General features: G+C 38.5%; 1 protein-coding gene and 1 non-coding gene across 5 annotated transcripts; both read left to right on the top strand.

Moving 5' to 3' along the window:
• Positions 1–25,943, top strand: PSMA3 (proteasome 20S subunit alpha 3). Of its 4 annotated transcripts, XM_053602356.1 has the most exons (12): positions 1–162; positions 3,651–3,733; positions 6,631–6,740; positions 9,884–10,002; positions 14,554–14,655; positions 14,732–14,805; positions 19,426–19,498; positions 20,568–20,633; positions 22,759–22,805; positions 24,356–24,423; positions 25,134–25,198; positions 25,789–25,943. In XM_053602356.1, the coding sequence occupies exons 1-12, from the start codon at positions 142–144 to the stop codon at positions 25,831–25,833; spliced, it is 873 nt and encodes a 290-aa protein (XP_053458331.1). In that variant the 5' UTR covers positions 1–141; the 3' UTR covers positions 25,834–25,943. The 4 variants fall into 4 exon arrangements, 3 of the variants coding, with proteins under 3 accessions (XP_053458331.1, XP_053458332.1, XP_053458333.1); XM_053602357.1 differs by lacking the exon at positions 6,631–6,740 and having other exon boundaries at positions 9,879–10,002; XR_008382426.1 differs by lacking the exons at positions 24,356–24,423; positions 25,134–25,198; positions 25,789–25,943 and adding an exon at positions 19,761–19,875.
• Positions 17,385–17,491, top strand: LOC128595040 (U6 spliceosomal RNA). The gene has a single exon (XR_008382734.1). It is a non-coding gene; the product is annotated as a U6 spliceosomal RNA (small nuclear RNA).

Consider the following 25,943-nt stretch of genomic DNA (forward strand, 5'->3'; position numbering starts at 1 on the left):
CGGAGGAACCAGCCTGAGACGCACACGCGATTGGCCCCAGCGCAGCCAGTGAGCGGGCTTGTTGCTGCCCTGCGCCACGCTGAAGGGTAGGGGAAGCGTCTTAGGCCTGGAGACCCTTAGCGTTCCGTCGGTTTTACCACAATGAGCTCCATCGGCACCGGGGTGAGTTTGGTGTGATAGTCTAACCTAAGGACTGGCGTTGAAGGAACTCGGGCAGCCTGAATGGGGTGCGCTGGGACCACCTTCGGTCCAGCGGGCCGCTTCCTGCTGCCCGGATCCCGTCGCCTCGTACCCGCTGTAGGACTAGGCCCGCGTCTCCCGGGACCGCGACTTCTGAAGCTTTGCAGCGCAGGTGCAACCGACAGGTGTAGCCAGCTTGGCGGCACGGCTGTGCGATTTGGAGCAGCTTTGGTTGCTGAGTCACTTTTTTTTTTTTTTGAGAGGGGAGACAGTCACGCTGGGTCGCTCTGGCTGGTCCAGTGGCGTCATCGTACTGCAACCTTAACTCCTGTGCTGCAGCGATCCTCCCGAGTAGCTGGACCTACAGGCGCGCGCCACACACGCCTCTTTTTAGTAGCGACTGGGGGGAGGGGGGGGTCTCGCTCTTGCTCAAGTTGGTCTCGAACTCCTGAGCTCAAGGGATCCTTCCGCCTTGGCGTTCCAGATGGCTAGGGTTACAGGCGGGAGTCCCCGCGCGTGCTGAGTCACTTTCCTTAGCCACTTAGGGAAACCGAAAATGGAAACTCGTGAGCCTGAAAGTGTGAAGAGTTTGGGCAACAGTTCTCTCTAGAGGCTCAGGCGGTGAAGCTTGGGTTCCCGGGGTCTGAGGCCCGTGCTTTCTGTGGACCAGCAATGCCTCGAGTGCTGCTCATCACGGACTTTCTCTGTCCTTCCTCGGAGTGTACTGATCTACCGCTCAGTGGCAGTCGCTGGAAACCCACTGGGACGGTGGGCCCAGTCCCGGCGCCCTGGCTCGCACCTGAAATCCCAGCACTGGGAGGCTGAGTAAAAGGATCCCTTGAGCTCAGGAGTTCAAGACCAGCCTGAGCAAGAGCAAGACTCCCTCTGTGAAAACAGAAAAATTAACCCCGCATGGTGACTGGCTATTCGGGAGTCTGAGGCAGGTGGATCTCTTGAGCCCTGAAGTCTGAGGTTGCTGTGAGCTAGGCTGACGCCACGGCACACTAGCCTGAGCAACAGAGCAAAACTTTAAAAAAAAAAAAGTGTTTTGAAAAGCTAAATCTGATGAATACTTTAAGTTTTCCTTTGTTTAGCTCCTCTACAGCACTTTTAGGCATCGAGACTTTATGTAGGAACTTAACAGCTTCAGGCTCCTAAACAACTATTGAGGACTTGGGGGTTGGACTTGTTGACTTGTTTGGCTTTCTACTTTCCTTTGTTAATGTGTATGTACAGTTTCTGTTTATTCCTTTTATGTACTTCTCCATCTAGAAAATTAAAGGTTTTTTTTAAAATGTGTTAGCTATTTGCACTAGAGTTATTGAATAATGAGGGTTCTCAGTTTAATCCTACTTGTTCCCTAGATTTTGATATTCAGCATTAAACCCAAATACCGGTGTTCTGAGTTTGATAATAGGCAACTTAGTTTGGGATGGTTTAATCCATTCGTTTCATATATGAGATACTAAAGTTATGCTAAGGGGCCAAAACTAAAGTAATAGCAGTAAGAAGAATAAAGATGCAAAAGATATTTAAAAATAGATACTAAATTTATGTCATACTTTTTTTTGAATAGGTAAATGCTTAACCTCATAGCGAATGATGGATTTTGCAACTATGTTAATATTAATTTCAATTAATAGTATTTCATTCTACAAACCTTCAAAACATACTTGAAAATGTAACGTTGTGAGATATATATATTTTTTTGTTTGTTTGTTTGTTTTGAGACAGTCTCCTGTTGTTGCCCCCAGTAGAGTGCCATAGTGTCATAGCTCACAGCAACTCTTAGGATCAAGCAATTCTCTTGCCTCAGCCTCCTAAGTAGCTGGGACTACAGGCTCCTACCACACAACCTTTGGCTATTTTTAAAGATGGGGTCTTACTCTAGCTCAGGCTGGTCTTGAACTTTTGAGCTCAGGCTATCCCTCTGCCCTCGGCCTCCTAGAGTGTGGGATTACAGGTGTGAGCCACCATGCTTGTGAGATATTTTAGTATTATAGAGGTGGAGATTTACCTTTTTACATTTTTAACCCTGAGTAGCCGGTCTTTGCTGCAGGGAGTCTCCAGGTTCAAGAGCCTCGTGGTACAGCATACTTTAACCACTGCCCACACCCTTCAGTGAATCTTGAGCAATGCCTTATGTTTGGGTGCTACTAAATTTTTCTCTAAAGGTTTTGGCCAGGCATGGTGGTTTATGCCTGTAATCTCAGTACATTGGGAGGCTGGGGTGGTAGTATCACTCAAGACCAGGAGTGGGAAACCAGTCTGAGCAATGTGGCAAGACTGTCTTTACAAAACATAAATACTTAGCCAGGCATAGTGGCAAGAGCCTGTAAGTCCTAGCTGCTCTTGTGGAAAGGCTGAGGAGGAAGGATGTAGTATGGCCCTTTGTTGGCTCAATGTAGTTTGGCCCTTAGCTACCTTGCTAAGATTACCTACTTTTTTCACCACCACTTAACCGTACTCAAGACACAGTGACCTTATTTTTGTTCCTTGACTGTACTAGGTTTATTTCTACCCTGATGTCTTTGTGCCAAATGCCAGAAAAGCTCTTTTTCCATGTCCTGAATGCCTTGCTCCTTGTCATTTAAGTTTGATTCAGCCTAACTATGACTGCCACAGCAAGGCCTCCCCTGATGATGCTGTCTGTAGTACTTCCTTTTATAAATTTACCATTTTATTTCCGTCTTTGTGCCTTTTCTGGTTTATTGCTGTATCTCTAGCACCTAGATTCATTTCTGATCTGATTTGAAATGAAGGCCTTGATGAATAAGTGGGCATGTCTGTATTCTCGTATTGTGACTTACCTATAATAGATTATAATAGATACTCATTAAATGTTTGGTGAATCCTGAATGATTTGTCTAAGGTCCTTCAGTTTGTTAATGGCACAGCTATAGCTACAAATTTAAATGCTCTGACTCCAGTGTTAATTTTTTTTTTTTTTTTTCCAAAAAAATGAGTTTTGTGGCTTGGTGCCCATAGCACAGTAGTTACGGTGCTAGCCACATACACCGAAGTTGATGTGTTCAAACCCAGCCGGGGCCAGCGAAAACAACAATGACAACTGCAACAAAATATAGCCAGGTGTTGTGGGGGGCTCCTGTAGTCCCAGCTACTTGGGAGGCTAAGGCAAGAGAATCGCTTAAGCCCAAGAGTTTGAGGTTGCTGTAAGCTGTGACCGCCACAGCACTCTCTTGAGGGTAACATAGTGAGACTCTGTCTCAAAGGAAAAAAAAAAAAATGAGTTTTGTGTTCTGTGTGATGTGTTCTGACTTCATCTAGGACTTGTATTGATTACTCTTCAACTGCAGTGTTTCTGCTGTGGTATGCTCCCCTTCTTCTCTTAAAAATACAGTCTTTCTTGGGATATAACACATCGCTGATGTCTAAGTCAATTAGAGGATATGGCTGCTATTGCCAAAGATACATTATTATAAGCTTATTACTGCCTTTCTTCCCCCTAGTATGACCTGTCTGCCTCTACATTCTCTCCTGACGGAAGAGTTTTTCAAGTTGAATATGCCATGAAGGCTGTGGAAAATAGTAGGTAAGAACTATTGTTCTACTTAAAATGATGTTTTAACCAGGTAGTAAATGTCTCAGTTTTGGTATTTCTGATAATTGGGCTTTGTTATGTTACTTTGGTACAAATTAGTATAGTCCTCCAAATAATCTCAGTTTCCTCATTTCCAGATCCCAAACTAGGCCAAATGTTCTCCATGAGCTCTGGCCCTATAATTCCAGTCAATTCCAGGATTATCCACTAAAATATGTGACTGATTTTTTTCTCACATATCTGGTGGGATCTCATCATTCATTCCAGCCTGGGTGACAGAGTGATACTGTCTCTAAAAAAAAAAAAATTTTTTTTTAATTAAAATAATAAAAGAGAAAAAGGACTCTTAGAACAAAGAGCTGGAAAGATTTGGGGAAATCTGTTTTTTTGAGACAGAATTTTGCTCTGTCAGCCGGGATAGAGTGCAGTGTCATCATCATAGCTCACTATAATCTCAAAATCCTGGGTCCAAACAATCCTCCTGCTTTGGCCTCCCAAGTAGCTGAGACTACAGGGACACATCACCATGCCCATCTAATTTGTTCTCATTTTGGGAGGCGGAGAAGAGATCTTGCTCTTGCTAAAGCTGGTCTTGGCCCCTCTGAGTGCTAGGATTATAGACATGAGTCACCATGCTTGGCACTAAAGAAGTTTAATTTGATACTCTAGAAGTCAGATATTTTTTCTTAGTAATTGTGTTAAACATAGGAACTGCCAAAAGAAATAATGACAAATAAGTGAATACTTAAAAGCACATTATTAAAAATATATAGATTCTGATCATAATTATTTTGTAAAAGTATGCCCCTAGAAGGTAATATGAGAAAGAAAAGAAGGGGAAAGATTAGATTTTAATCTTCTCTTTTAGTCTCATTGAGGAACCAAGATAGAAGGGGGTATAATATAAGCACTAGATTGTTTAGAATAAAAATGTACATGGAAGTTTGGTTTTTGGAGCCCTTCGTATTTTCGGAAATTATTGAGGACCTCAGAAAACATTTATTTATAGGTGCTGTCAATATTTACTATAATCCCCAAACCTTTCATTAATGCAGGTTATTTGTTCTGTCAATAATTTATATTATTAGAAATAAAACGGGGGTGGGGGGCGGCGGCGCCTGTGGCTCAGTCGTTAGGGCGCCGGCCCCATATACCGAGGGTGGCGGGTTCAAACCCGGCCCCAGCCAAACTGCAACCAAAAAATAGCCGGGCATTGTGGTGGGCGCCTGTAGACCCAGCTGCTCGGGAGGCTGAGGCAAGAGAATGGCTTAAGCCCAGGAGTTGGAGGTTGCTGTGAGCTGTGTGAGGCCATGGCACTCTACCGAGGGCCATAAAGTGAGACTCTGTCTCTACAAAAAAAAAGAAAGAAAGAAATAAAACTGGGGCGGCCCCTGTGACTCAGTGAGTAGGGCGCTGGCCCCATATGCCGAGGGTGGAGAGTCTCACTGTACCGCCACACGGCACTCTACCCGAGGGCGGTACAGTGAGATCTGTCTCTACAAAAAAAAAGAAATAAAACTGAGGAAAAAATTTAAAATGTAGTCATGTACAATAATAATAAACACAATTTCATACTAACATGGATTTTTAAAACTTTAATTAACAGCATTTTTTTTTGCAGTTTGGTAGGAGCTGGGTTTATGGGGCCAGCGCCCTACTCACTGAGCCACAGGCACTGCCCAACAGTAATTTTTTCTTAAGAAACAGTATTTCACTGTGTCACACAGGATGAAGTACAGTGGCCTGATCATAGTTCACAGCAGTCTAAAACTCCTGTTTCAGCCTGCTGAGTAGCTGGGACCATTGGTGCATGCCACTATGCCCCAGATTAGAGACATTGCCCATGCTGGTCTTGAACTCCTGGCTTAAAGTGATTTTCATGCCTCAGACTCCTGAGTCTGGGGTTATAGGTGTGAGCTAGAATACAACGTTTTTAACAAAAAAATAATTTTTTCCAAGCTGGGCGTGGTGGCTCATGCCTGTAATCCTGGCACTCTGGAAGGCCAAGGCAGGTTGATTGGTTGAGCTCAGGAATTTGCGACCAGCCTGAGCAAGAGCAAGACCCCGTCTTTACTAGAAAAATTAGCCAGGTATTATCTCAGGTGCCTGTTTCATCTGCTTGGGAGACTAAGGCAAAGGATTGCTGAAGCCCAAGAGACAAGTTGCTGTGAGCTGTGGTGCCACGGCACTGTACCAGGAGCAAGAGAGTAAGACTCTTGTCTCAAAAAAAAAAAACCAAAAAACAACTTTCTAAAATATAGAACATAGAAAAGTGGCATTATTTTTATATTTTTGCAAATTTCTGCTTTAGTTTAAAAAGACAGTGGAATTCTCTTCATTCAAATTACTATATTTTGTTGAAGCATATGAAACAAATCAACCATCACACACATTGGTAGTTATAAAAGTGAGGAGTATTTTAATAGCCTTTCAGATAATTATGGATGTTGTCCTTTGGTACTACAGCAAACTGAACAAATGGTAGTTCCTTAAAGTTTAGTTGGAGTCTGAAAACATGGACAAACTGTTTGTGCTTTGTTAATTAAACTCCATTGGGCTGTCTTCTGTTTTGAATGGATCTTCTTACCCATGCATGATTTTGGGACATCATGAATTGATCAATTGGAAAATAGTGGTTCACTGAATTATAAGAGATCTTTCAAGTTTGGCATATTATAAATTTTCAAAAACATCACATTTGTTAATATCATCACCAATCTCAACATAAAAGTTTGTAGGTATTGAGAAGCAGGCAGGCCTATAGTGAATAAATATAGTGGTTAGTATGTTTTCTAAAATTACTGTTTTTACTTCAAAACTTGTTTTTTGATTTTTTGAATTTTTGGGGGGTGGGGCGAGGCAGAATTTTTCTCTGTTTCCATGACTAGAGTGTGGTGGCGTCATCATAGCTCACAGCAACCACAGACTCCTGGGCTCAAGCAATCCTACTTCAGCATCCTGAGTAACTGCAACTATAGGAATGGACCACCATGTTGGGGTAATTTTTCTTTACTTTGTAAAGGCAAGGTCAGGGTGACCCTGGGCTCCTGGCTGGGGCTGGATTGGCCAGCCCCAGCCTCCCAAAATGTTAGGATTACAGACACGAACCACTGTGCCTATCTGAAAATTTGAATTTTATCATTGGCAATAAACACTGTTTTCCTTGAATGTCTGCCATATACCTATGTGTAAATAACCATAGTTTGTTTGACATTTATGAAGATAAAAACAGTGTGTATGAAAAGAACAGCTTAAAAAACAGTTACATAAATGCTTTTTCCTTGACACCCATCCTAGTTTGGTGTGCAGCAAAAGTGCTTTGAATACCTCTCATTTCATTACTAGAATATTAAAACACATATTCAAAGGTTGAGACTTAATGAAATTATTGCTTCATCAAAGACATTCTTAACTTGAAGTTGCTTTTTTAAAAAATGAGAGTGCCTCAGTGAATAGTTATTAGTAGCTTAATAGTACTGCTTGTTGCCACTGCCTTGATTCAAGGTAGAGTGTCATCAGCCTTACCCTACCACAGCTTCTGTACTGTCAGTCTAAAGTCCACACAGTGAAACGGGCACAAACGAAGTCTTTGTACTTTTATAAATATAATTTTGACCTCACAGGTTCCCAAAAGGATCTCAGGGATTTCTGAAGGGTCACAAATTACAGTTTGAGAATCTCTCGTTCAGAATAAAGAATGTTTTAGATTCTAAGTAATAAGGAAGATGAGCTGAAAGAGGGGCCGTTGAAGACACATAAAATGTGGGGGAAGGATTGCCAGAAGTTTGTATAAAATTTGTGTGTGTGCATCTGTTCATTTTACTTGGAAGAATTGCCATAGCTTCATCAGATTTTGAGAGGCCTGTGCCTGGCGTAATTCCCCACTTCTTAGGTTATGGACTACTTTTTATATTATAGCAATGATAAAATGAAAGAGCTAGGAATTAGATGGTATGTTAGATAAGATGGATTGGAGAAATAGAAAAGACGCTTAGTAGTAATCTAAGCCTGAAATTATAAGGACCTCAATGCTGGTGTAATTCTTAGAAAGAAGTAGACATTAGAAAAAAAGCATTAGTAAGTAGACTCAATATGGGGGATGAAGAAGTAATGAAACTTATTAGGTAGAGCTTAGTGATGTTAGCAAAAACAGAGAAGTTGCATTTGTAGTACTAGGTATCAGGGAGGCTAAGGATTGTTTGAAGTAGCAGTGAGCTATGATCATCCTGTGATTAACCACTACTCTCTAGCCTGGGTAACAGCCAGATTTTATCTCTTAAAAAAGAAAAGGTAGGGTATGGAAAGTCCTCAAAGAATTCAAATTAGACTTCCTAATTTGATCCTGCAATCCAATTACTAGGCATCTACCTAGAAGAAAAAAATCCTTTTATCATAAGGACACTTGCTCTAAACTGTTTATCACAGCTCAATTTACAATCACCAAATGTGGAAACAGCCTAAATGCCCACTAATCCAGGAGTGGATTAACAGGTTGAGGTATATGTATGCCATGGAATAAAAAAGGTGGAGACTTTACATCTTTTGTATTAACTTGGATGGAAGTAGAACACGGTCTTCTTAGTAAATCATCACAAGAATGGAAAAGCAAGAATCCAATGTACTCAATTCTAATATGAAGGCAATAGATAAGCTAATACAAAGGGTGGGGTAGGGGAATGAGGTAATAGGGAGGAAGGAAGCTACCTCACTGTGTATGGCACACCTCTTGGGGGCAGGACACAGTGTAAGAGGGACTTTATCTAATAAATCAAATCAGTGTAATCCAATTCTTTGCATCTTCAATGAATTCCAAACAATAAAAAAATTTTAAAAAATAGGTAAGTTGAGATAATTTTACCAAAAAACCGTACAACCAAGATTGCTTATTTTATCTGGTTGTTTCTGAACAGAATTACCTTTATTTAAAAAGGATTCGAAGAATGAAGTAATTAACATTTTTGTCTTGAAATGGTAACACAAAATTTCTCCACGTTTTGTTTTGTTTTTTGAGAAAGCCTCAAACTGTCATCCTGGGTAGAGTGCTGTGGCATCACAGCTCAGAGCAACTTCCAACTCCTGGGCTTAAGCGATTTTCTTGCCTCAGCCTCCCAAGTAGCTGGGACTACAGGCACCTGCCACAACACCCGGCTATTTTTTGGTTGTAATTGTATTGTTGTTTGGCAGGCCTGGGCTGGATTTAAACCCGCCAGCTCTGGTGTATGTGGCTGGCGCTTTAGCTGCTTGAGCTACAGGCACTGAGTCTAAAATTTCTCCACATTTTATTGAAGTGGTTAAAATATATTTATTTTGAATAGTTGCATCAGGCTGAGCGCAGAGGTTAATTCCTATAATCCAGTACTTTGGGAGGTTGAGAAAGGAGGATGCCTTGAGGCCAGGAGTTCTAGAACAGCCTAGGCAGCATAGCAAGACGCTATTCTCTACAAAAAGTTAAAACAAAAAAATTAGTAGGCATGGTGGCACAGGCCTGTAGTCCCAGCTACTTGGGAGGCTGAGCCAGAAGGATTGCTTGAGCCCAGGAATTCAAGATTACAGTGAGCAAAATTGGGCCACTGGACCATGTATTCTAGCCTAAGCCACAGAGCAAGAAGCTGTCTCTGAAAATGAAATAAAACATTTGCAGTATTACCTATTTTATTCTTTCATATACTTGTTATAAGCATTACATGCTTAATATTGAAAAATTGGAAAAAACAGATGAGCAAAAGGAAGAAAAAATAAATTATGCTTCTTCCACCCAGACTGGTCACTTAACTTTTTAGCCTCTTTTTTATGTATATTATATACCATTTTTAATGGACATGAATTTAGTCAATATTTGTTTATAACGACACTATCATGTCAGGTGCTATGCCTTACTGTGCATATTTTGTTCGTTAATTAATTACATATTAATTTTTTTTGTCAAATGATGTGCTAGATTTTGGAGGAGTCACATGATACTCATATAGATCTAATTTATTTATCACACTTCTGGTTCTTTTTCTAGTTTTCAAATGTTTTAAAGAACTTGGCATGCTTTAAAGGTTATCTATTTTTGTGGGTTTTTAACAACTTATGTTTATGAAGTTCCTTTTATTTTCAGTTAAAAAATTAATTTTTTTTCTCTTTGTTTCAGTACAGCTATTGGAATCAGATGTAAAGATGGTGTTGTCTTTGGGGTAGAAAAATTAGTCCTTTCTAAACTTTATGAAGAAGGTTCCAACAAACGTCTTTTTAATGTTGATCGGCATGTTGGAATGGTAAGGTCATATTTTAAAATATTCCTTTTTGTCTTACCCAATTTGTTTTGAAGTAACTACTGGAATCAATCAGTGAGCAGCCACAATAATAATGAATGTGAGTTATTTGGTTATTTTGGACAGTTTCTTTGTCCAAAAAGAAAGGTAGCATTCTCATAATCTTATTTTGAATAGTTGCAGCAGGCTGGGCGCAGAGGTAAGAGATGTGAAAAATCAAGTTGTTTTGAGAAAATAGAAGAGGAAAGAGGAGTATGTATCTTGGCAGCACAGATTACCAGTGAAAGTTTATGCTTGAGAGGCACAGGATCTTTAGCTTTTTATATCCCTTGGTGGGGATTACTGAAGATGCTATCAGGTAGAGACCATGATAGTAAGGTGAAATACCAGGAAAGGATGTTTAATGAAAGGGAAAATGCACATATCCTTTATAACTTTGTAGATATCACTGCAACTGGCATCTAAGCTGAGGGATTGCTTTGTATAGCTGCAAGCCAAGCCATAAATATACTACTGAAGTCATATAGGAGTCAGACCTTGCTTAATAAGAACCACCACCAAAAAAAGGAATGGAATGTTCTAACCTTGCTATCTGAAAAAGAAAGGAAGAAAAGAGAACACATGTGCTAGAGACTGTGTGGGGAGCTATGTACATAAACTATTTTATTTCATCTGGACAGCCCAGTGGAGGTAAGATTAATGCCATTTTTACAGATGACAAATCAGATGCATAGCTAGTGGAGAAAACCTGGAATTCACACTTGGGTCTACGTGTTACTCCAGAGCCTATTGTGCACGGTGATGCCCTATTGGACGCACTTCATTCACCTGATTGCTTGGTATTTATAAAGGAGATGTGGGACACACACAAACAAATAGGACTGATAAAGTATGGGCAGTAAACCATAAAGCTAATTTTCTTTTGATTTCTTTAAAGAATTTTTTTTTTGAGACAAAGAAAGTCTTATTATGTCGCCCTCAGTAGAGTGCTATGGCATCACAGTTCACAGCAACCTCAAACTCTTGGGCTTAAATGATTCTCTTACCTCAGCCTCTTGCCTACAGGCACCCGCCACAATGCCCAGCTATTTTTTTGGTTGTAGTTGTCATTGTTTGGCAGGCCGGGCTGGATTCAAACCTGCCAGCTCTGGTATATGTGGCTGGTGCCCTAGCCACTGAGCTACAGGCACCAAGCCCAAAGATTATTTTTTTCTAAACATCATTTCTCTCCTAAACAGATTTATTATTGCCAGTGAAACTATGTTGTTTTTATTTTGAGACAGAGTCTCCACTTTGTCGCCCCCAGTAGAGTGCTGTGGTGTCATAGCTGACAGCAACCTCAGACTTTTGGGCTCAAGCAGTTCTCTTGCCTTAGTCGCTGGGACTATAGGTACCTGCCACAATGCCCAGCGACTTTAAAAATTTTTTTAAATTTTTTATTATTATTATTTTTAAGATAAGGGATCTTGTTCTAGCTCAAGCTGATCTGAAAGTTTTAAGCTCAGGCAGTCTGCCTGCCTGGGCCTCCCAGAGTGCTGGGATTACAGGTGTGAGCCACCTTGCCTGGCTGAAACTATTATTTTGATGTAACTTGCCTGATTGTAACCTAGCTGGTAGGATTTGAATCATGTATTCTTTTACTTAGTAGAAAAAGTTTAGATACATTTTCTAAAAAAAATACATTATAATACCATAGGCACTTAGTGATGGAAAAATTTATTGTCCTAGAATTTTCAAATTTGCCCTATTTGTTGACAAGCCAGGGAACTGATGACCTTTCTTTTTTATTTATTTATTTATTTTTTGAGACAGAGTCTGACTCTTGTTGCCAAAGTTAGAGTACAGAGGTGTTATCATAGCTCATAGCAACCTCAGACTTACGAGCTCACGTGATCCTTCTGCCTCAGCCTTCCAAGTAGCTGGGACTCGGGCCTACCACTGCCTGGCTAGTTTTTCTATTTTTAATAGAGATGGGGTCTCTTGCTCAGGCTCAGGCTGGTCTTAAACTCCTGAGCTCCAGAAATCTTCCCACCTCAGCCTCCCAGAGTGCTAGGATTACAGGGATAAGCCACTGCTCTGATGTCATTTCTTTCTTTCTTTTTTTTTTTTGAGACAGAGTGTCACTGTGTTACCCTCAGTAGAGTGCTGTGGCATCACAACTCACAGCAATCTCCAACTCTTGGGCTTAAGCGATTCTCTTACCTCAGCCTCCCAAGTAGCTGGGACTATAGGCAACCACCACGACGCCTGGCTATTTTTTTTTGTTGGAGTTGTCGTCGTCCTTTAGCTGGCCTGGGCGGGGGTCGAACCTGCCAGCCCTGGTGTATGTGGCTGGTGCCGTAACCACTGTGGTATGGGCACTGAGCCTGATGTCATTTCTTATGTTTGGAAATTGGCAAAACATTTGACATTGAATGGGGTTGCAAAAAATTAAGGCTTGGGTGGCGCCTAACGGAGTAGGGTGCCAGTCCCATGTGCCAGAGGTGGTGGGTTCAAACCCAGCCCCCAGCCCTGGCCAAAAACTGCAAAAAAAAAAAAAAACTCAAGGCTTAGGCTGGGCATGGTGGCTCACTCCTGTAATCCTAGCACTCTGGGTGGCCAAGGCAGGTGGATTGCCTGAGCTCTCGAGTTTGAGACCAGCCTGAGCCCAGAGCAAGACCCCGCTCTAAAAATAGCCAGGCGTTGTGGCAGGCGCCTATAGTTCCACTACTTGGAAGGCTGAGGCAAGAGAATCACTTTAAGGCCAAGAGTTTGAGGTTGCTGTGAGCTAGGACATCATGGCTCTGTACCGAGGGTGACAAATTGAGACTCTGTCACAAGAAACAAATAAATAAATAAAAAATACCCATTTCCTTACCTATAAAACAAGGGTGATAGTACTTACAAACATGGTTAAGAGGTTAAAAATTATGTAAAAGAAAAAATGATTAACGTGTAATGAGTGCTCAGTATGTGTTAAGCATTATCATTACTAAGTAACAGTAGAAAAAGAGTATTCAAGATTCTGATACCACTTTTACATTCTGTAAATCTCCTAAGCTAGTGATTTCCAAACTTTCTTGGGTTTTTGATAACTTAAGTGTCTCAGTAATTTTTTTTCATAGATTCTCTGGGCCAAAAACACCTAATGGTTTTGATGATATTTAAGTCCAAACGCTTAGCATTCAAGTCCTAAAAATTTAGCTTTTTGAGAAACAAAAAATTCAAAGAAAAATATTTTTATTTAAAAAATTAAAATATTTTATTTCATGTCTAACCAACCACAATTACTAATGTATACAATGCACAACTTCCTAAACTATGGAATCAGATGTTGCTTCCCTAATTTTCACATTGATTTTTGCATAGTACTTTTTATCACAGCACCCAGTAACAACCCACCTTTTCAAAGATACGTTATTGGAAAGAATGTAGTAAAATGATCTAACGTTAAGACTGAAGTTCTTTTACTTAAGAACTGAAGATCTAAGTTAAGACTGAAGTTGCTTCCTCTAAACTTAAAATGTCCCATGCTAACCTATGATTTCACCATAGTGCCCCAGAGCATTCAGCACACTCTATAGGAACACAAAGCTTTTCTTTTTTTCATTCTCCTTTCTTTTCCAAACACCAACTTGAACCAGACCTTAATCTTGAAAGACTAATGATTTTCATTGCAGTTCCTTAGCCAGTAAGTCGAAAAGGAACATTTGTGATTTTGCCTTTTACGCTTGATCTTAGCCAAAAGGCTGAAAAGTGATGATTGTGCTTTTAAAGGTTGAGTACCCCTTATCCAAAATACATGGTACAAGATGTATCAATTTTTTTATTTCTGAAAGACAGGGACTGGCTTTGTGGTAGGATCATAGCTCACTGCAGCCTTGAATTCCTAGACTCAAAGGATCCTCTCGGGTCAGCCTAGTGGCCAGGCCTGCAGACGTGTGTAACCATGTGTGCCTCATTTTTTTTAAACAGATGGGGTCTCATTATGTTGCCAGGCTGCTCTTGAACTCCTGCTCTGAAGTGCTCCTTCTGCTTCAGCTTCCAGGTTTCTTGCCCAACTCGATGTTTTTTAAATTTAGGGATATTTTTAATATATACACGTACAGGTTAAGCATCCAAAAAATCTGAAATTGCAAAATCTCCAGTGAGTATTTCTTGGAGCACTGTATTAGCATACAAAAAGTTTCAGATTTGGAGCATTGCAGATTTCAGATTTTTGGATTAGAGATGCTCATCCTTGAATAACTTGAAAGAAAAGATCAAGTCTAATCAAGACCAGTGGTTTTTATTCTTTATAATGATGTGGGTAATAATGGAGAAAAGAGGATTTATGATAGAAAATATTTCTTGTGTATGTGACCAAACAATGAAGTCATACTTAGTAAACTTCCAAATTGTAATTCCATATTCAAGCATCAAAATGCCTTACAAAGGCCATTAAGCAAAAAAAAAAAAATTATTTTGAATTGTGATACTTTTTATAAAATACATGTATCACATAACTATAATAATTACAGACTTTCTTTGATTTGTGATAGGATTTTCTCTTTTAAATCAGTGCTTTTTTTCCAGGCAGTAGCAGGCTTGTTGGCAGATGCTCGGTCTTTAGCAGACATAGCAAGAGAAGAAGCTTCCAACTTTAGATCTAACTTTGGCTATAACATTCCACTCAAAGTAAGTTGATAACATTTTGAAGAACCTTTTGAACTGTAATACAAGTTTATTAATATGCTCTTCTGTCCCCCCACAGCATCTAGCAGACAGAGTTGCCATGTATGTACATGCATACACACTCTACAGTGCTGTGAGACCTTTTGGCTGCAGGTATGAAATTTGTGAGCTATTTAAAAGTCAGGTCTGTACTGTATATGTATTTATTTTCCCCTGCATCTTAGCCTTTTGTACACTTAAAAATATGAACTCTTACCACAAAGCATTATGGCAATGATGAGATAAAATCCATTTGAATAGTGAAAAGGACTACACAGATCTGAAGTGATCATAAAACAAAGAACTCACAATAAAGCCTACAATCTGACTATAATTAGTCCCTGATATCCTTAGGAAACTACTAGCTGATTTTAGTTACATACCATGTTGACATCAAGTTGCCAATTAGACTTTAGTTTTATCATTAATTTCCATGTGATATACTTTAAGCAGTTGGGTAAAATGCTTTTAAATGAATTTTTTTCTTTTAACAGCAATTAATTCATACAAAACTATGTTTCACAATTCCCATTAGTTACATTTTCTATTGTTAGAGTAACATGTTGGTATTCTTATTTTGGGTGAAAAAATGGGGATTTAGCTGCAAAAAGATCTGGCATAGGTGTAAATACTTGAATATGGCTTCACAGAGATGACTTGTCATTACTAGATTTTCCTAAAATGAAAAGACATGCTTGGTTTTTAACTTTAAAAAAGGTCTTCTTTGGCCAGGTCCAGTAGCTAAAAATGGTAATCCTCACACTATGGGAGGCTGAGGTGAGAGGATGGCTTGAGCCTGGGAGTTTGAGGTTGCTGTGAGCTAGGCTGATGCCATCACACTCCTACTGCCTGGGGCAACAGAGTGAGATTCTGTCTCAAGAAAAAAAAGTCATCTTTGATCAAAGTAATGCATTTGCTACCATCTGAGTGCTTACCTATAGTCCTCTCTTTGAGTTGTTTATAATCAGCCATATTTAATTATTAAGAAAGAGGTGTTAGGCTTAACGCCTGTAGCTCAAGTGGCTAAGGCAACAGCCACATACATAGAGAATTCGAATCCAGCCCAAGCCTGCCAAACAACAATGACAACTACAACCAAAAACTAGCCAGGCGTTGTAGTGGGCACCTATAATCCCAGCTACTTGGGAGGCTGAGGCAAGAGAATCGCTTAAGCCCAAGAGTTGGAGGTTTCTGTGAGCTGTGACACTACGGCACTCTACCCAGGGTGACAGCTTGAGACTCTGTCTCCAAAAAAGAAAAGAAAAGAAAGAGGTGTTAAAGAAAACTTGAGTTTTATTGTATTGGCAATAGGTAAGATCTGTGGATATTTGTTACGTTAGTTATTCTTAAGGTTTTCATTTAAATTACATTGTAAAACGCTCTACTTTCAGGCACTGTAGCATACCTTTCATTTTTAACCATCTGAGCTCTCAGTCCATCTGTTCACTTCTCTTTTTAAGGGAATCAGGAAACATTTATTAGGCATATGAGTCAGTCATACACCTGGGGACCCAGATGTTACCTTGACAAAAAATCTTAAGAACTGGTATGATAAAGGTATGTAATGAGTATAGTGGGGCAATAATTAGGGAATGGCCTGTTCCTGAAGAACGAGCAAAAAAGGGACATGAGACATAGGGTAGCTGGGTAAGAGTTATTTCCAGCAGATGGACTGATGAAAATACTTGGGCATTTCAGGTATTGCAGAGGTAGCTAAGTATACTTGGAATGTAGAGTATATGTTTTAGAGATGGTATTGAAGGCATAAGAAGGGGCTCAGTCATCCAGATGTCTATGATTCCTATGCTAAGGAGTTTCAGCAAAGGAAATGTTGAAGAGTTTTAAAATAATGACAGAGATATATTCTGAAAGATAAGTCTTACACCAGTGTTGAAGATGAATGGGAATGACGGCCTTAGTGTTGGGAACTGGATAGTTGGCTGTGACAATAGTCTGTGTGTGAAAATATATGTTAAGAAGATGCTGGTTTCTTTCTTTGTTTTTGTTTTGAGATTTGATCTATCAGAGTTCATTGCAACCTTGAACTCTTGGGCTCAAGCAATCCTTACACCTCAGCCTCCCAAAAAATCCACAGGCACATGCCACCATGCCAGTTTTATACACACACACACACACATATTTTTTTTTTTTAGACAGAGTGTCATTATATCACCCTTGGTAGAGTGCTGAGGCTTTACAGCTCACAGCAACCTCAAACTCTTGGCCTTAAGAATTCTCTTGCTGCACCTTCCCAAGTAGCTGGGACTATAGGTGCCTGCCCCAACGCCTGGCTATTTTTTTAGAGACAAGTTCTCGCTTTGGCTCAGGCTGGTCTTGAACTCATGAGCTCAGGCTATCCACCTTCCTTGGCCTCCCAGAGTGCTGGGATTATATGCTGTGAGTGACCATACCCAGCCGATGAAGGCTAATATTTTAAAAATGTTTGTAGAGGTGGGGGTCTCACTGTATTGCCCAGGCTGGTCTTGAATTCCTGGCCTCAAGTGATCCTTCCACCTCAGTTTCCCAAACTGCTGGCATTACAGGCATGAGCCACGTGACCAGCCAATGGTAGTTTCTTTTCTACTCTAAAGCAAAGAAAATAATAGTCCCTTGGTTTCTGTAAGGGATTACAGGGAGTAATCAAGGGGTACCAAAATCCAGGGTTGCTCAAATCCTTGATATAAAATGACATAGTGCTCGCTTCGACAGCACATATACTAAAATTGGAATGATACAGAGAGGATGAGCTTGGCCCCTGCGCAAGGCTGACACACAAATTCTTGAAGCATTACATATTTTTTAGAGAATTTAAGAGATGAACCCAGCCACATATCATCATTTAATCTTTGATAAGCCAAACAAAAACATGCAATGGGGAAAAGAAAGAATCCTTATTTAACAAATGGTGTTGGGAGAACTGGTTATCCACATGCATAAGACTGAAACGACCTGCACCTCTCAGCATTGACAAAAATGGATTCTCATTGGATAAAAGATTTAAATTTAAGACACAAAACAATAAGAATTCTAGAAGAGAGTGTGGGGAAAACACTTGCAGATCCTGGCCTGGGAAGAAACTTTACGAGGAAGACACCTAGCAATTGCAGCAACACCAAAAATAAATAACTGGGACTTGATCAAGCTAAAAAGGTTTTGCATATAGCTAAGAGTACCACAAACAAAGCAAACAGACAGCCATAAGAAGGGGGGAAGATTTTTGCATGTTATGAATCTGACAAAGGCCTGATAACTAGAATCTACAGAGAACTCAAAATAAACAATAAGAAAGTGCAAACAAACTGGGCAAGAGATTTGAACAGAAACTTCTCCGAGGATGACAGATGAATGGCCAAGAAACACAAAACATGCTCATCGTCTTTAGTCATCAGAGAAATGCAAATCAAAACCACTCTAAGAAAATCACCTAGACCCAGTAAGATTAGCCCACATCACAAAGTCCCAAAACACCAGATGCGGGCCTGGATGTGGAGAAGAAGAGAACACTTCTACACTGCTAGCGGGAATGCAAACTAATAGAGCCTTTTTGGAGAAAGTATGGAGAATCCTCTAAGATCTAAAAGAAGAGCTTCCATTTGACCCTCCAATCCCATTAGTAGGTATCTATCCAGAAGGACAAAAATCATTTTACCTAGCCAGATGTTGTGGCGGGCATCTGTAGTCCCAGCAACTTGGAAGGCTGAGGCAAGAGAATTGCTTAAGCCCAAGAGGTTGAAGTTGCTGTGAGCTGTGATGCAAGAGCCCTCTACTGAGGCAACATAGTGACCCATAAATGTATCAACAAACTGTGGTATGTGTATACCATGGAATATTATTCCGTCATTAAAAAAGATAGAGGCTTTACATCTTTTACATTTACCTGGATGGAGTTGAAATATATTCTTAGTAAAGTATCGCAAGAATGGAAAAATAAATATCCAATATACTCCATACTGAAGTCATATCTAGATTACTTCATAATACCTAATACAGTGTAAGTGCTATGTACAAAAAACTGTTATATTTTATTGTTTAGATAATAATGACAAGGAAAAAAGTCTGTACATGTTTAGTACAGGTGTGATTTCTTTTTTCTGATCTTTTCAATCTATGGTTGATTAAATTAACAGATGTGGAGTTCAACAGACATGGAGGGCTGACTGTATATAATAATTTCAGAAACTCAGAAATAAATATGATCATTTAACAGCTTAATTTTAATTTGTTGAAAATAGAAAGTATTGAACAAGTTTTGATTATTGCAGAACAGTGACTAGAAGAATTCTGAGGAATAGAATGGAGGTTGGAAAGAGTTTGACCTGGATTCATTGTACTTATAGTCAGGAATTTTGTTCCCTTAGCTTTTTTGTGTGTTTATACCTTTATTTATTGAGCCCTTGCATTAGTTATTTTCTTTTCTTTTTTTTTTTTTTTTTTTTTGCATTAGTTATTTTCTACCTGTCTATTGTTATTCCTTTCTCTGCACTGCTGAGGAAAGAGTTTCATCAGAAAGTTTACTACCAAACAAACCAACAAAGCCACATGAATTATGAACAGATATCTCAAATACGTATTAGTTTTAATTAATGCAAACTACTTTATAAGGTATTTACTATGACTTATATATGACTAGTAATTTTTCTTAGAAACTGTAACAGAATTTTTATCATTGTACTTTTTCTAAATACTATGCTGTTAAGAACCATGGTTTAAAGTGATTTGTGTACTTTTATGCAGTTTCATGTTAGGGTCTTACAGTGTGAATGATGGTGCACAACTCTACATGATCGACCCATCAGGCGTTTCATACGTGAGTTATTTTTATCACTTGACATTGTATCCTAATTTAATGATATTTCATTGGCATGCAAGTCTCATTTAGGTCATGACATTATATGAAATTTCTTTAAAACTTATTCAAGGAAAGTAATGTTTTCTTGTTTATCATTAATAACCTATGGCAATGAGGCAGAGGAATGATTTCTATAGTAGTTTTTAATATATTTATAGAAACCGTATAGTGAATATAATATTTTGAATATGATTTTTTGTTTGTTTGTTTTTTGAGACAGAGTCTTACTTGTTTCCCCTCAGTAGAATGCCATGGCATCACAGCTCACAGCAACCTCAAACTCTTGGGCTCAAGTGATTCTCTTGTCTCACCCTACTGAGTAGCTGCGACTACAGGTGCCCGCCACAATGCCCGGCTATTTGTAGAGATGAGGTCTTGCTCTGGCTCAGGCTGGTCTCGAACTCGAGAGCTCAGACAGTCCACCTGCCTCAGCCTCCCAGAGTGCTAGAAATGAGTTTCCTTCATTTTTAAAAGTGAATATCATGTCTTTAAAAGGGATTTAAATAGGATTTCTGGGAGCTTTTTCTAAACTATCCCTTACTTGTTTTCTTCTTACGAGATTTTACTAATTGAGAAAAATGAAGACTCAAGTATATTTTATTATAACATTAGTATTTATTTGCGATGTTTAAAAAAGCATAAATAGAAAATGAAGCTAGAGAATACTGAAGTCAATAATTACCTTATTTCTCTTAGAAATCTATCATTTCCTTTTTTACTTGTCATAATGCTAAAATATTTTTATCCTGTCCCCTAAAATGTCTCTAGTTCAAAGTGTATATCATGACAGTTTTTTTTTTGTTTTTTTTTTGGCTATACCTCTATTGAAAAGAATCCAGATTTTTTTAGTAAAATTAAATTTGATATTTTAATTGTTTTTTAAATTCCTTGGTATTCATCAGAACGTGTTTAGACATTTCCCATACTTTGAGTCTTAACATCCTTTAATTAACTTACATAAATAGAAACTGTAGTAGTCATTAATGGTATGAATGATTATATATTTTGTTGTTATGTTTTTATATAGGGTTATTGGGGCTGTGCTATTGGCAAAGCCAGGCAAGCTGCAAAGACAGAAATAGAAAAGCTTCAGGTAATAAATAATGCTTGGATTTTTGCTGTGTTGTCATCCTCACGCAGTGAAGTTTCACCACTACAAACCAAATAGTTTAGGGTACTGTGGCTTGATGTTTAGAGCTGAACTTTCTGAAGCTGCTCAGGGGTTAAATAGGAAAGCTAGTAACATGTTATCTGTAAAGTTGGATCATGGATCCCTTTATGTTTTTTTGTTGTTGAGTTTTTTCTTTTGAGACAGAATCTCAAGCTATCACCCTGGGTAGAATGCCGTGGCATCATAGCTTATAGCAATCCTCCTGCCTCAGTTTTCTATTTTTAGTAGAGACGGGGTCTTGCTTTTGCTCAGGCTGTTCTCAAACTCATGAGCTCAAGCTAGCCACTAGCCTTGGCCTCCCAGAGTGGTAGGATTACAGGCGTCAGCCATGGCACCGCCATTGTTGTTTTTTGGAATAGTCTTACTTTGTCACCCTATTGCATCACAGCTCACAGCAACCTCAAACTCTTGGGCTGGAATGATTCTCTGGCTAAGTAAGTAAGTGTCTAAGTAAAAGTACCCAAACTTAGATTGGTATTCTAAGGATCTAAAGGTCCTTTGTGAAATTTACTAAACCTGGATTAAAAACATACCTGAAAAGTACCCAGACTTGGACTGGTATTCTTCTCCATCACACACTTCCCTGGTGTAGTGCTAGGTCCCCACCTTCTACCTTTTTCCTTTTCTGTTTTAATTTTTCTATGGTATTAGGTGGAAATTTGAAAATTAGCATATTTAGAGTAGTCAATTATCTTTTCTCTTTCTATGGTTAAATCCTAGTAAGGAATGGGAAAAAGAACAAATCCCAGCTAAAAATTGAGAAAAATTACTTTGATTTTTAGAAACACATTTTATGACAAAAACATGTTACAAACAAGGTGTTGCAAACTACTGCCCGCTGCTTGCTTTTTGATGTTTTACTGGAACACAGCTACATTCAGTTTGTGGTTGCTTTCACATTACAATAGTAGGGTTTAATATTTGTAACAGAGAGAGGCCATATGACTGATAATAAAGTCTAAAATACACATTTACTAGTTCGTTCTTTATAGAAATAATTTGCTGACTCTTGCTCTGTATCACTGTTCTCATGTGTATCTTTTGATAGACTGTTCACTAAAAAATAAAAACTTTGAACATTGTAAATAAATCCCCAGAACTTAACCAGTAAGGGCAGAAATAGGAAGATCAGTATTCTTTCTCTTCCTTTCATGTCCAATTTAACATGAAATATATGAACATCATAGGATTATAACAGACTTATTTAGACTTAAGTTGTTAATTTCCCACATTTTATCTGTATTTATTTCCTATGACTTACTTGGGCATGACATTACATCCCACATGCTTCAGCATTTGTTTACTTACCCCATCATCATACCTGAGATATCAGTCCGATAGCTCAGAAAATCAAAGTGACTCAACAATCCCAACACTCTAGTCTGTTTCTACCTTTAAGGTACATACGGAATTTGTTCTGTAGATCTATTTTTTTTAAATGTTGTCTTTTTTATTAATAAATTTTAATAAATTTGTTATATGTACAAAATACGTATACAGAACAGTTGTGAAGATAGCACCTAGCTATAGATCTCTTTTAATTTAGACTTTACCCACAATATTTATTTTTTAGACAGAGTCTCACTTTGTCACCCTCGGTAGAATTCAAAAAGCAAGCAGTGGCATCCAAAAGCTATTGTTCTATGAGGGATAATTTATACGACTCCTTCATCTTTATGTGTGTTGTATATAGTAGGTATTCATGGTTTGTTTACATTTTATTGTCCTAAATTAGCTATAAAAAAATCAGATTTCTTCAGTCTTCAGGGTCTACCTCTGAATAGATTCAAAAAGGGCTCTGGGCTTTTATACATTTTATCACAAAGTTAATGGTAACTATGGGTTATCCATTAAGTTGTAAATCAGACAACTTCATTTGTTTTTTTTTTTTTTGTTTTTTTTTTGATTTTCAGTTATTTTCCTTGGTTTTATATCCAGGTATATCTCAAGAAGATGAGTTACTGATAGAAGTTGAAAAAATATTTATACAAGTAGAAACTGGTGTTCTTTTGACTCATACAATTAATGCACATTTTATTTTCTGTAGATGAAAGAAATGACTTGCCGGGATATTGTTAAAGAAGTTGCAAAAATGTAAGTTGGAATTTTCCTTACCATCTCCACAACGCGACCTTTCAGTATACATTATGTTAATTCCAAGAAGCTGTTTAGTTTGGCAAAGAGTGGACCTAAATTTAGGGCTTTGTGAGTTCCTAACTTCTCAAATCTCCTAAGTCCCAAATGTTAGATTGCTTCCAAAAAAGCTTGTACTTTATTATTGCTTTACAGCTGATTATTTGTACATAATCCATGAAACTGGCTCATATAAATAAACATATATATATAATCTGCTATTTCTTTGGTAAAGATACGTTTTGCTTTTTCAGATTTATCACAAAAATTTTTACGGCAGTGCCTGTGGCTCAAAGGGGTAGGGCACCAGCCCCATATGCCTGAGGTGGCAGGTTCAAACCCAGCCCCTACCAAAAACGCAAAAAAAATTTTTTTTATAGCAAGGCTGCCTGCAATCCTAGCAGTCTGGAGAGGCCAAGGCAGGTGGATTGCCTGAGCTCAGGAGTTCAAAACCAGCCTGAGGAAGAGCAAGAGTATGTCTCTGCTGAAAATAGAAAAACTAGCCCAGCTTTGTGGCGGGTGCCTGTAGTCCCAGCTGCTGACAGAAGAGGCTAACCTGAGCCTAAGAGTCTGAGGTTGCTGTGAGCTATGATATCACAGCACTCTACCCAGGGTGATAGAGATTCTGTCTCAAAAAAAAAAAATTATAATAAGTATTTCAAAACATTGTTAGAACAGGTACAAAAACATGGATGGTTTATATAAGGTTGCAGAATTAAGTTTGCAAACTCGTCCTAAAAAACTGCTATATACCTCATCGATGAATATTAATAATGGTCACCATCAAAATAGTTCCTAACTTGCTCAAGCAGCCTCCCAAAGCGCTGGTATTATAGGCATGAGCCACAGTGCCCCTGACCTATTACTTCAGTATGTTGCATTAAAATGCTTCTTTGTTTGCTGCAACTTCTAATGTCCTGCATTATAAAGGCCAGGGTAAGTGGCATATATAAACCATTGTAAAATAGTCAAAGGGTTAAAAAGATTATTGCCAAGAAACTGCAGGCTGACCACTAATAGTGACGAGCACACAAATTAGATGGTTCTTAAGTAGCCCAAATACTTGGGAGACTAAGGCAGGAGCAACACTGGAGACCAGGAGTTCAAGGCTGAGGTGTTCTGTAATCATCACTGCACTTCAGGTGCCTGACATTGAGAGACTCCATCTCATTTAAAGAATAATGGTTAATGAACAGAAAAAAATTATCCTGACAAGACATAGTAAACGAAGGTCTTTTCTCATTGAATCCATCTTTAAAACAGTATATCAAAATAAACTGAATTCGAGTTATATGTTATATTTAATATTTGTAGGAAGATTTAATTTTATCTCAATCCCTATGTAACTTATTTTTTTTTTTAGTGTTCAATATAGACTTATAGATTGTGTCTGTATAATTTTATATGTAAATATCTTCATTCTGGATTTGTGTTCTAATTTTTACTGTTTGTGGGTGTACTACAGTACAGTCTTTGAAAGTGACCATAAATGTTAATTTTCTCTTTTCTAGAATTTACATAGTACATGATGAAGTTAAGGATAAAGCTTTTGAACTAGAACTCAGCTGGGTTGGTGAATGTAAGTTATTTTTGCACATTTATTTTTATATGAGTTATCTGTACTGCATCTAATTTACCACTGGGTGCCCTTTCTGATATAAAGAAAGCCAAATCAGGCTTGGCGCCTGTAGCTTAGCAGCTAGGGCACCAGCCATATACACTGGAGCTGGCAGTTTTGAACCCAACCCAGGCCTGCCGAACACAATGACAACTACAACCAAAAAAATAGCCAGGCATTGTGGTGGGCACCTGTAGTCCCAGCTACTTGGGAGGCTGAGGCAAGAGAATCACTTAAGCCCAAGAGTTTGAGGTTGCTGTGAACTATGCATGGCACTCTACCGAGGGCAACAAAGTAAAACTCTGTCTCAAATAAAAAAAAAATTACTAAAAAAATCAGTAATTTTCTTCTTTCTAGCACAGTAGACACAGGGTTTCAAGGCAGAACATCTAAAAATTTAATCTAATCATGTTAGAGCTTAATGTCCAGGATTTATATATCAGAGTGTAATTTTTTCTTTACTTCCATAAGAGAGCTTAATTTGGACACATATAATCTCATGTTGAGGAAACACATGAAAATGAGTTCAAAGCATCTTGTATTACTCATAGTACAATTTTGTAATATTAGATGAGTTATTCATTACCTATGAATTGGGTAGATTATATGGTATTGCAAATCACAATATAGCTCTCATTTTTAATTCATTTAATATATGGTTTAATTTACAGTAACTAAAGGAAGACATGAAATTGTTCCAAAAGATATAAGGGAAGAAGCAGAGAAATATGCCAAGGTAAGCCAAAGCATAAAACAGTCTCTAAAATAGTGTGTTGAATAAAAAACTAATTTGGCTGGTTCTGTTAGTAAATACCAGGGTGCAGTTGAACCTAAGAAGTTTTCTGGGCGGCGCCTGTGGCTCAAGGAGTAGGGCGCCAGTCCCATATGCCGGAGGTGGCAGGTTCAAACCTAGCCCCGGCCAAAAAAAAAAAGAAGTTTTCTACGTTCTCTTTAGTAAGGACAAAGTTGCCTTGTTTCCAAAAGAAAAAGTGTTTTGTGAAAATTGAAAGGGATTTTCAGGATATTTAATGCTTCCATATGTATATATTCTATCAAGAATATAGTTACTGTTAGAGCAGGATTTACTTAATCCTCTTTTTCCTGAAGTATCTTCTAAAACAGTGGTTCTCAACCTTCTGAATACTGCAGTGTGTTTTATTGTTAAAAAGGGTTGAGAACTGCTATTCTAAAACATTGTTCACTTTTCATGTTAGAAGAAATTGTTTAATGACAAGGGCTTAGTGCCAGTTGATATATCTTAACTTCCCCACAGTTACTAGATATCACAATATTTAAAAAATTTACACACTAATTTTTTCTTAACAGGAGTCTTTGAAGGAAGAAGATGAATCAGATGATGATAATATGTAACCTTTCCTCCAGGATCTGTTCTATTTTAAATTTCTACTACAGTCCCATGTAACTATTTAGCCCTGTGGATTATACATAGTTACTGCCAATTTTCATTAAATTTTTGTCTT

This window comes from Nycticebus coucang, chromosome 9 (assembly GCF_027406575.1).
Source record: "Nycticebus coucang isolate mNycCou1 chromosome 9, mNycCou1.pri, whole genome shotgun sequence".
NCBI lineage: Eukaryota > Metazoa > Chordata > Mammalia > Primates > Lorisidae > Nycticebus > Nycticebus coucang.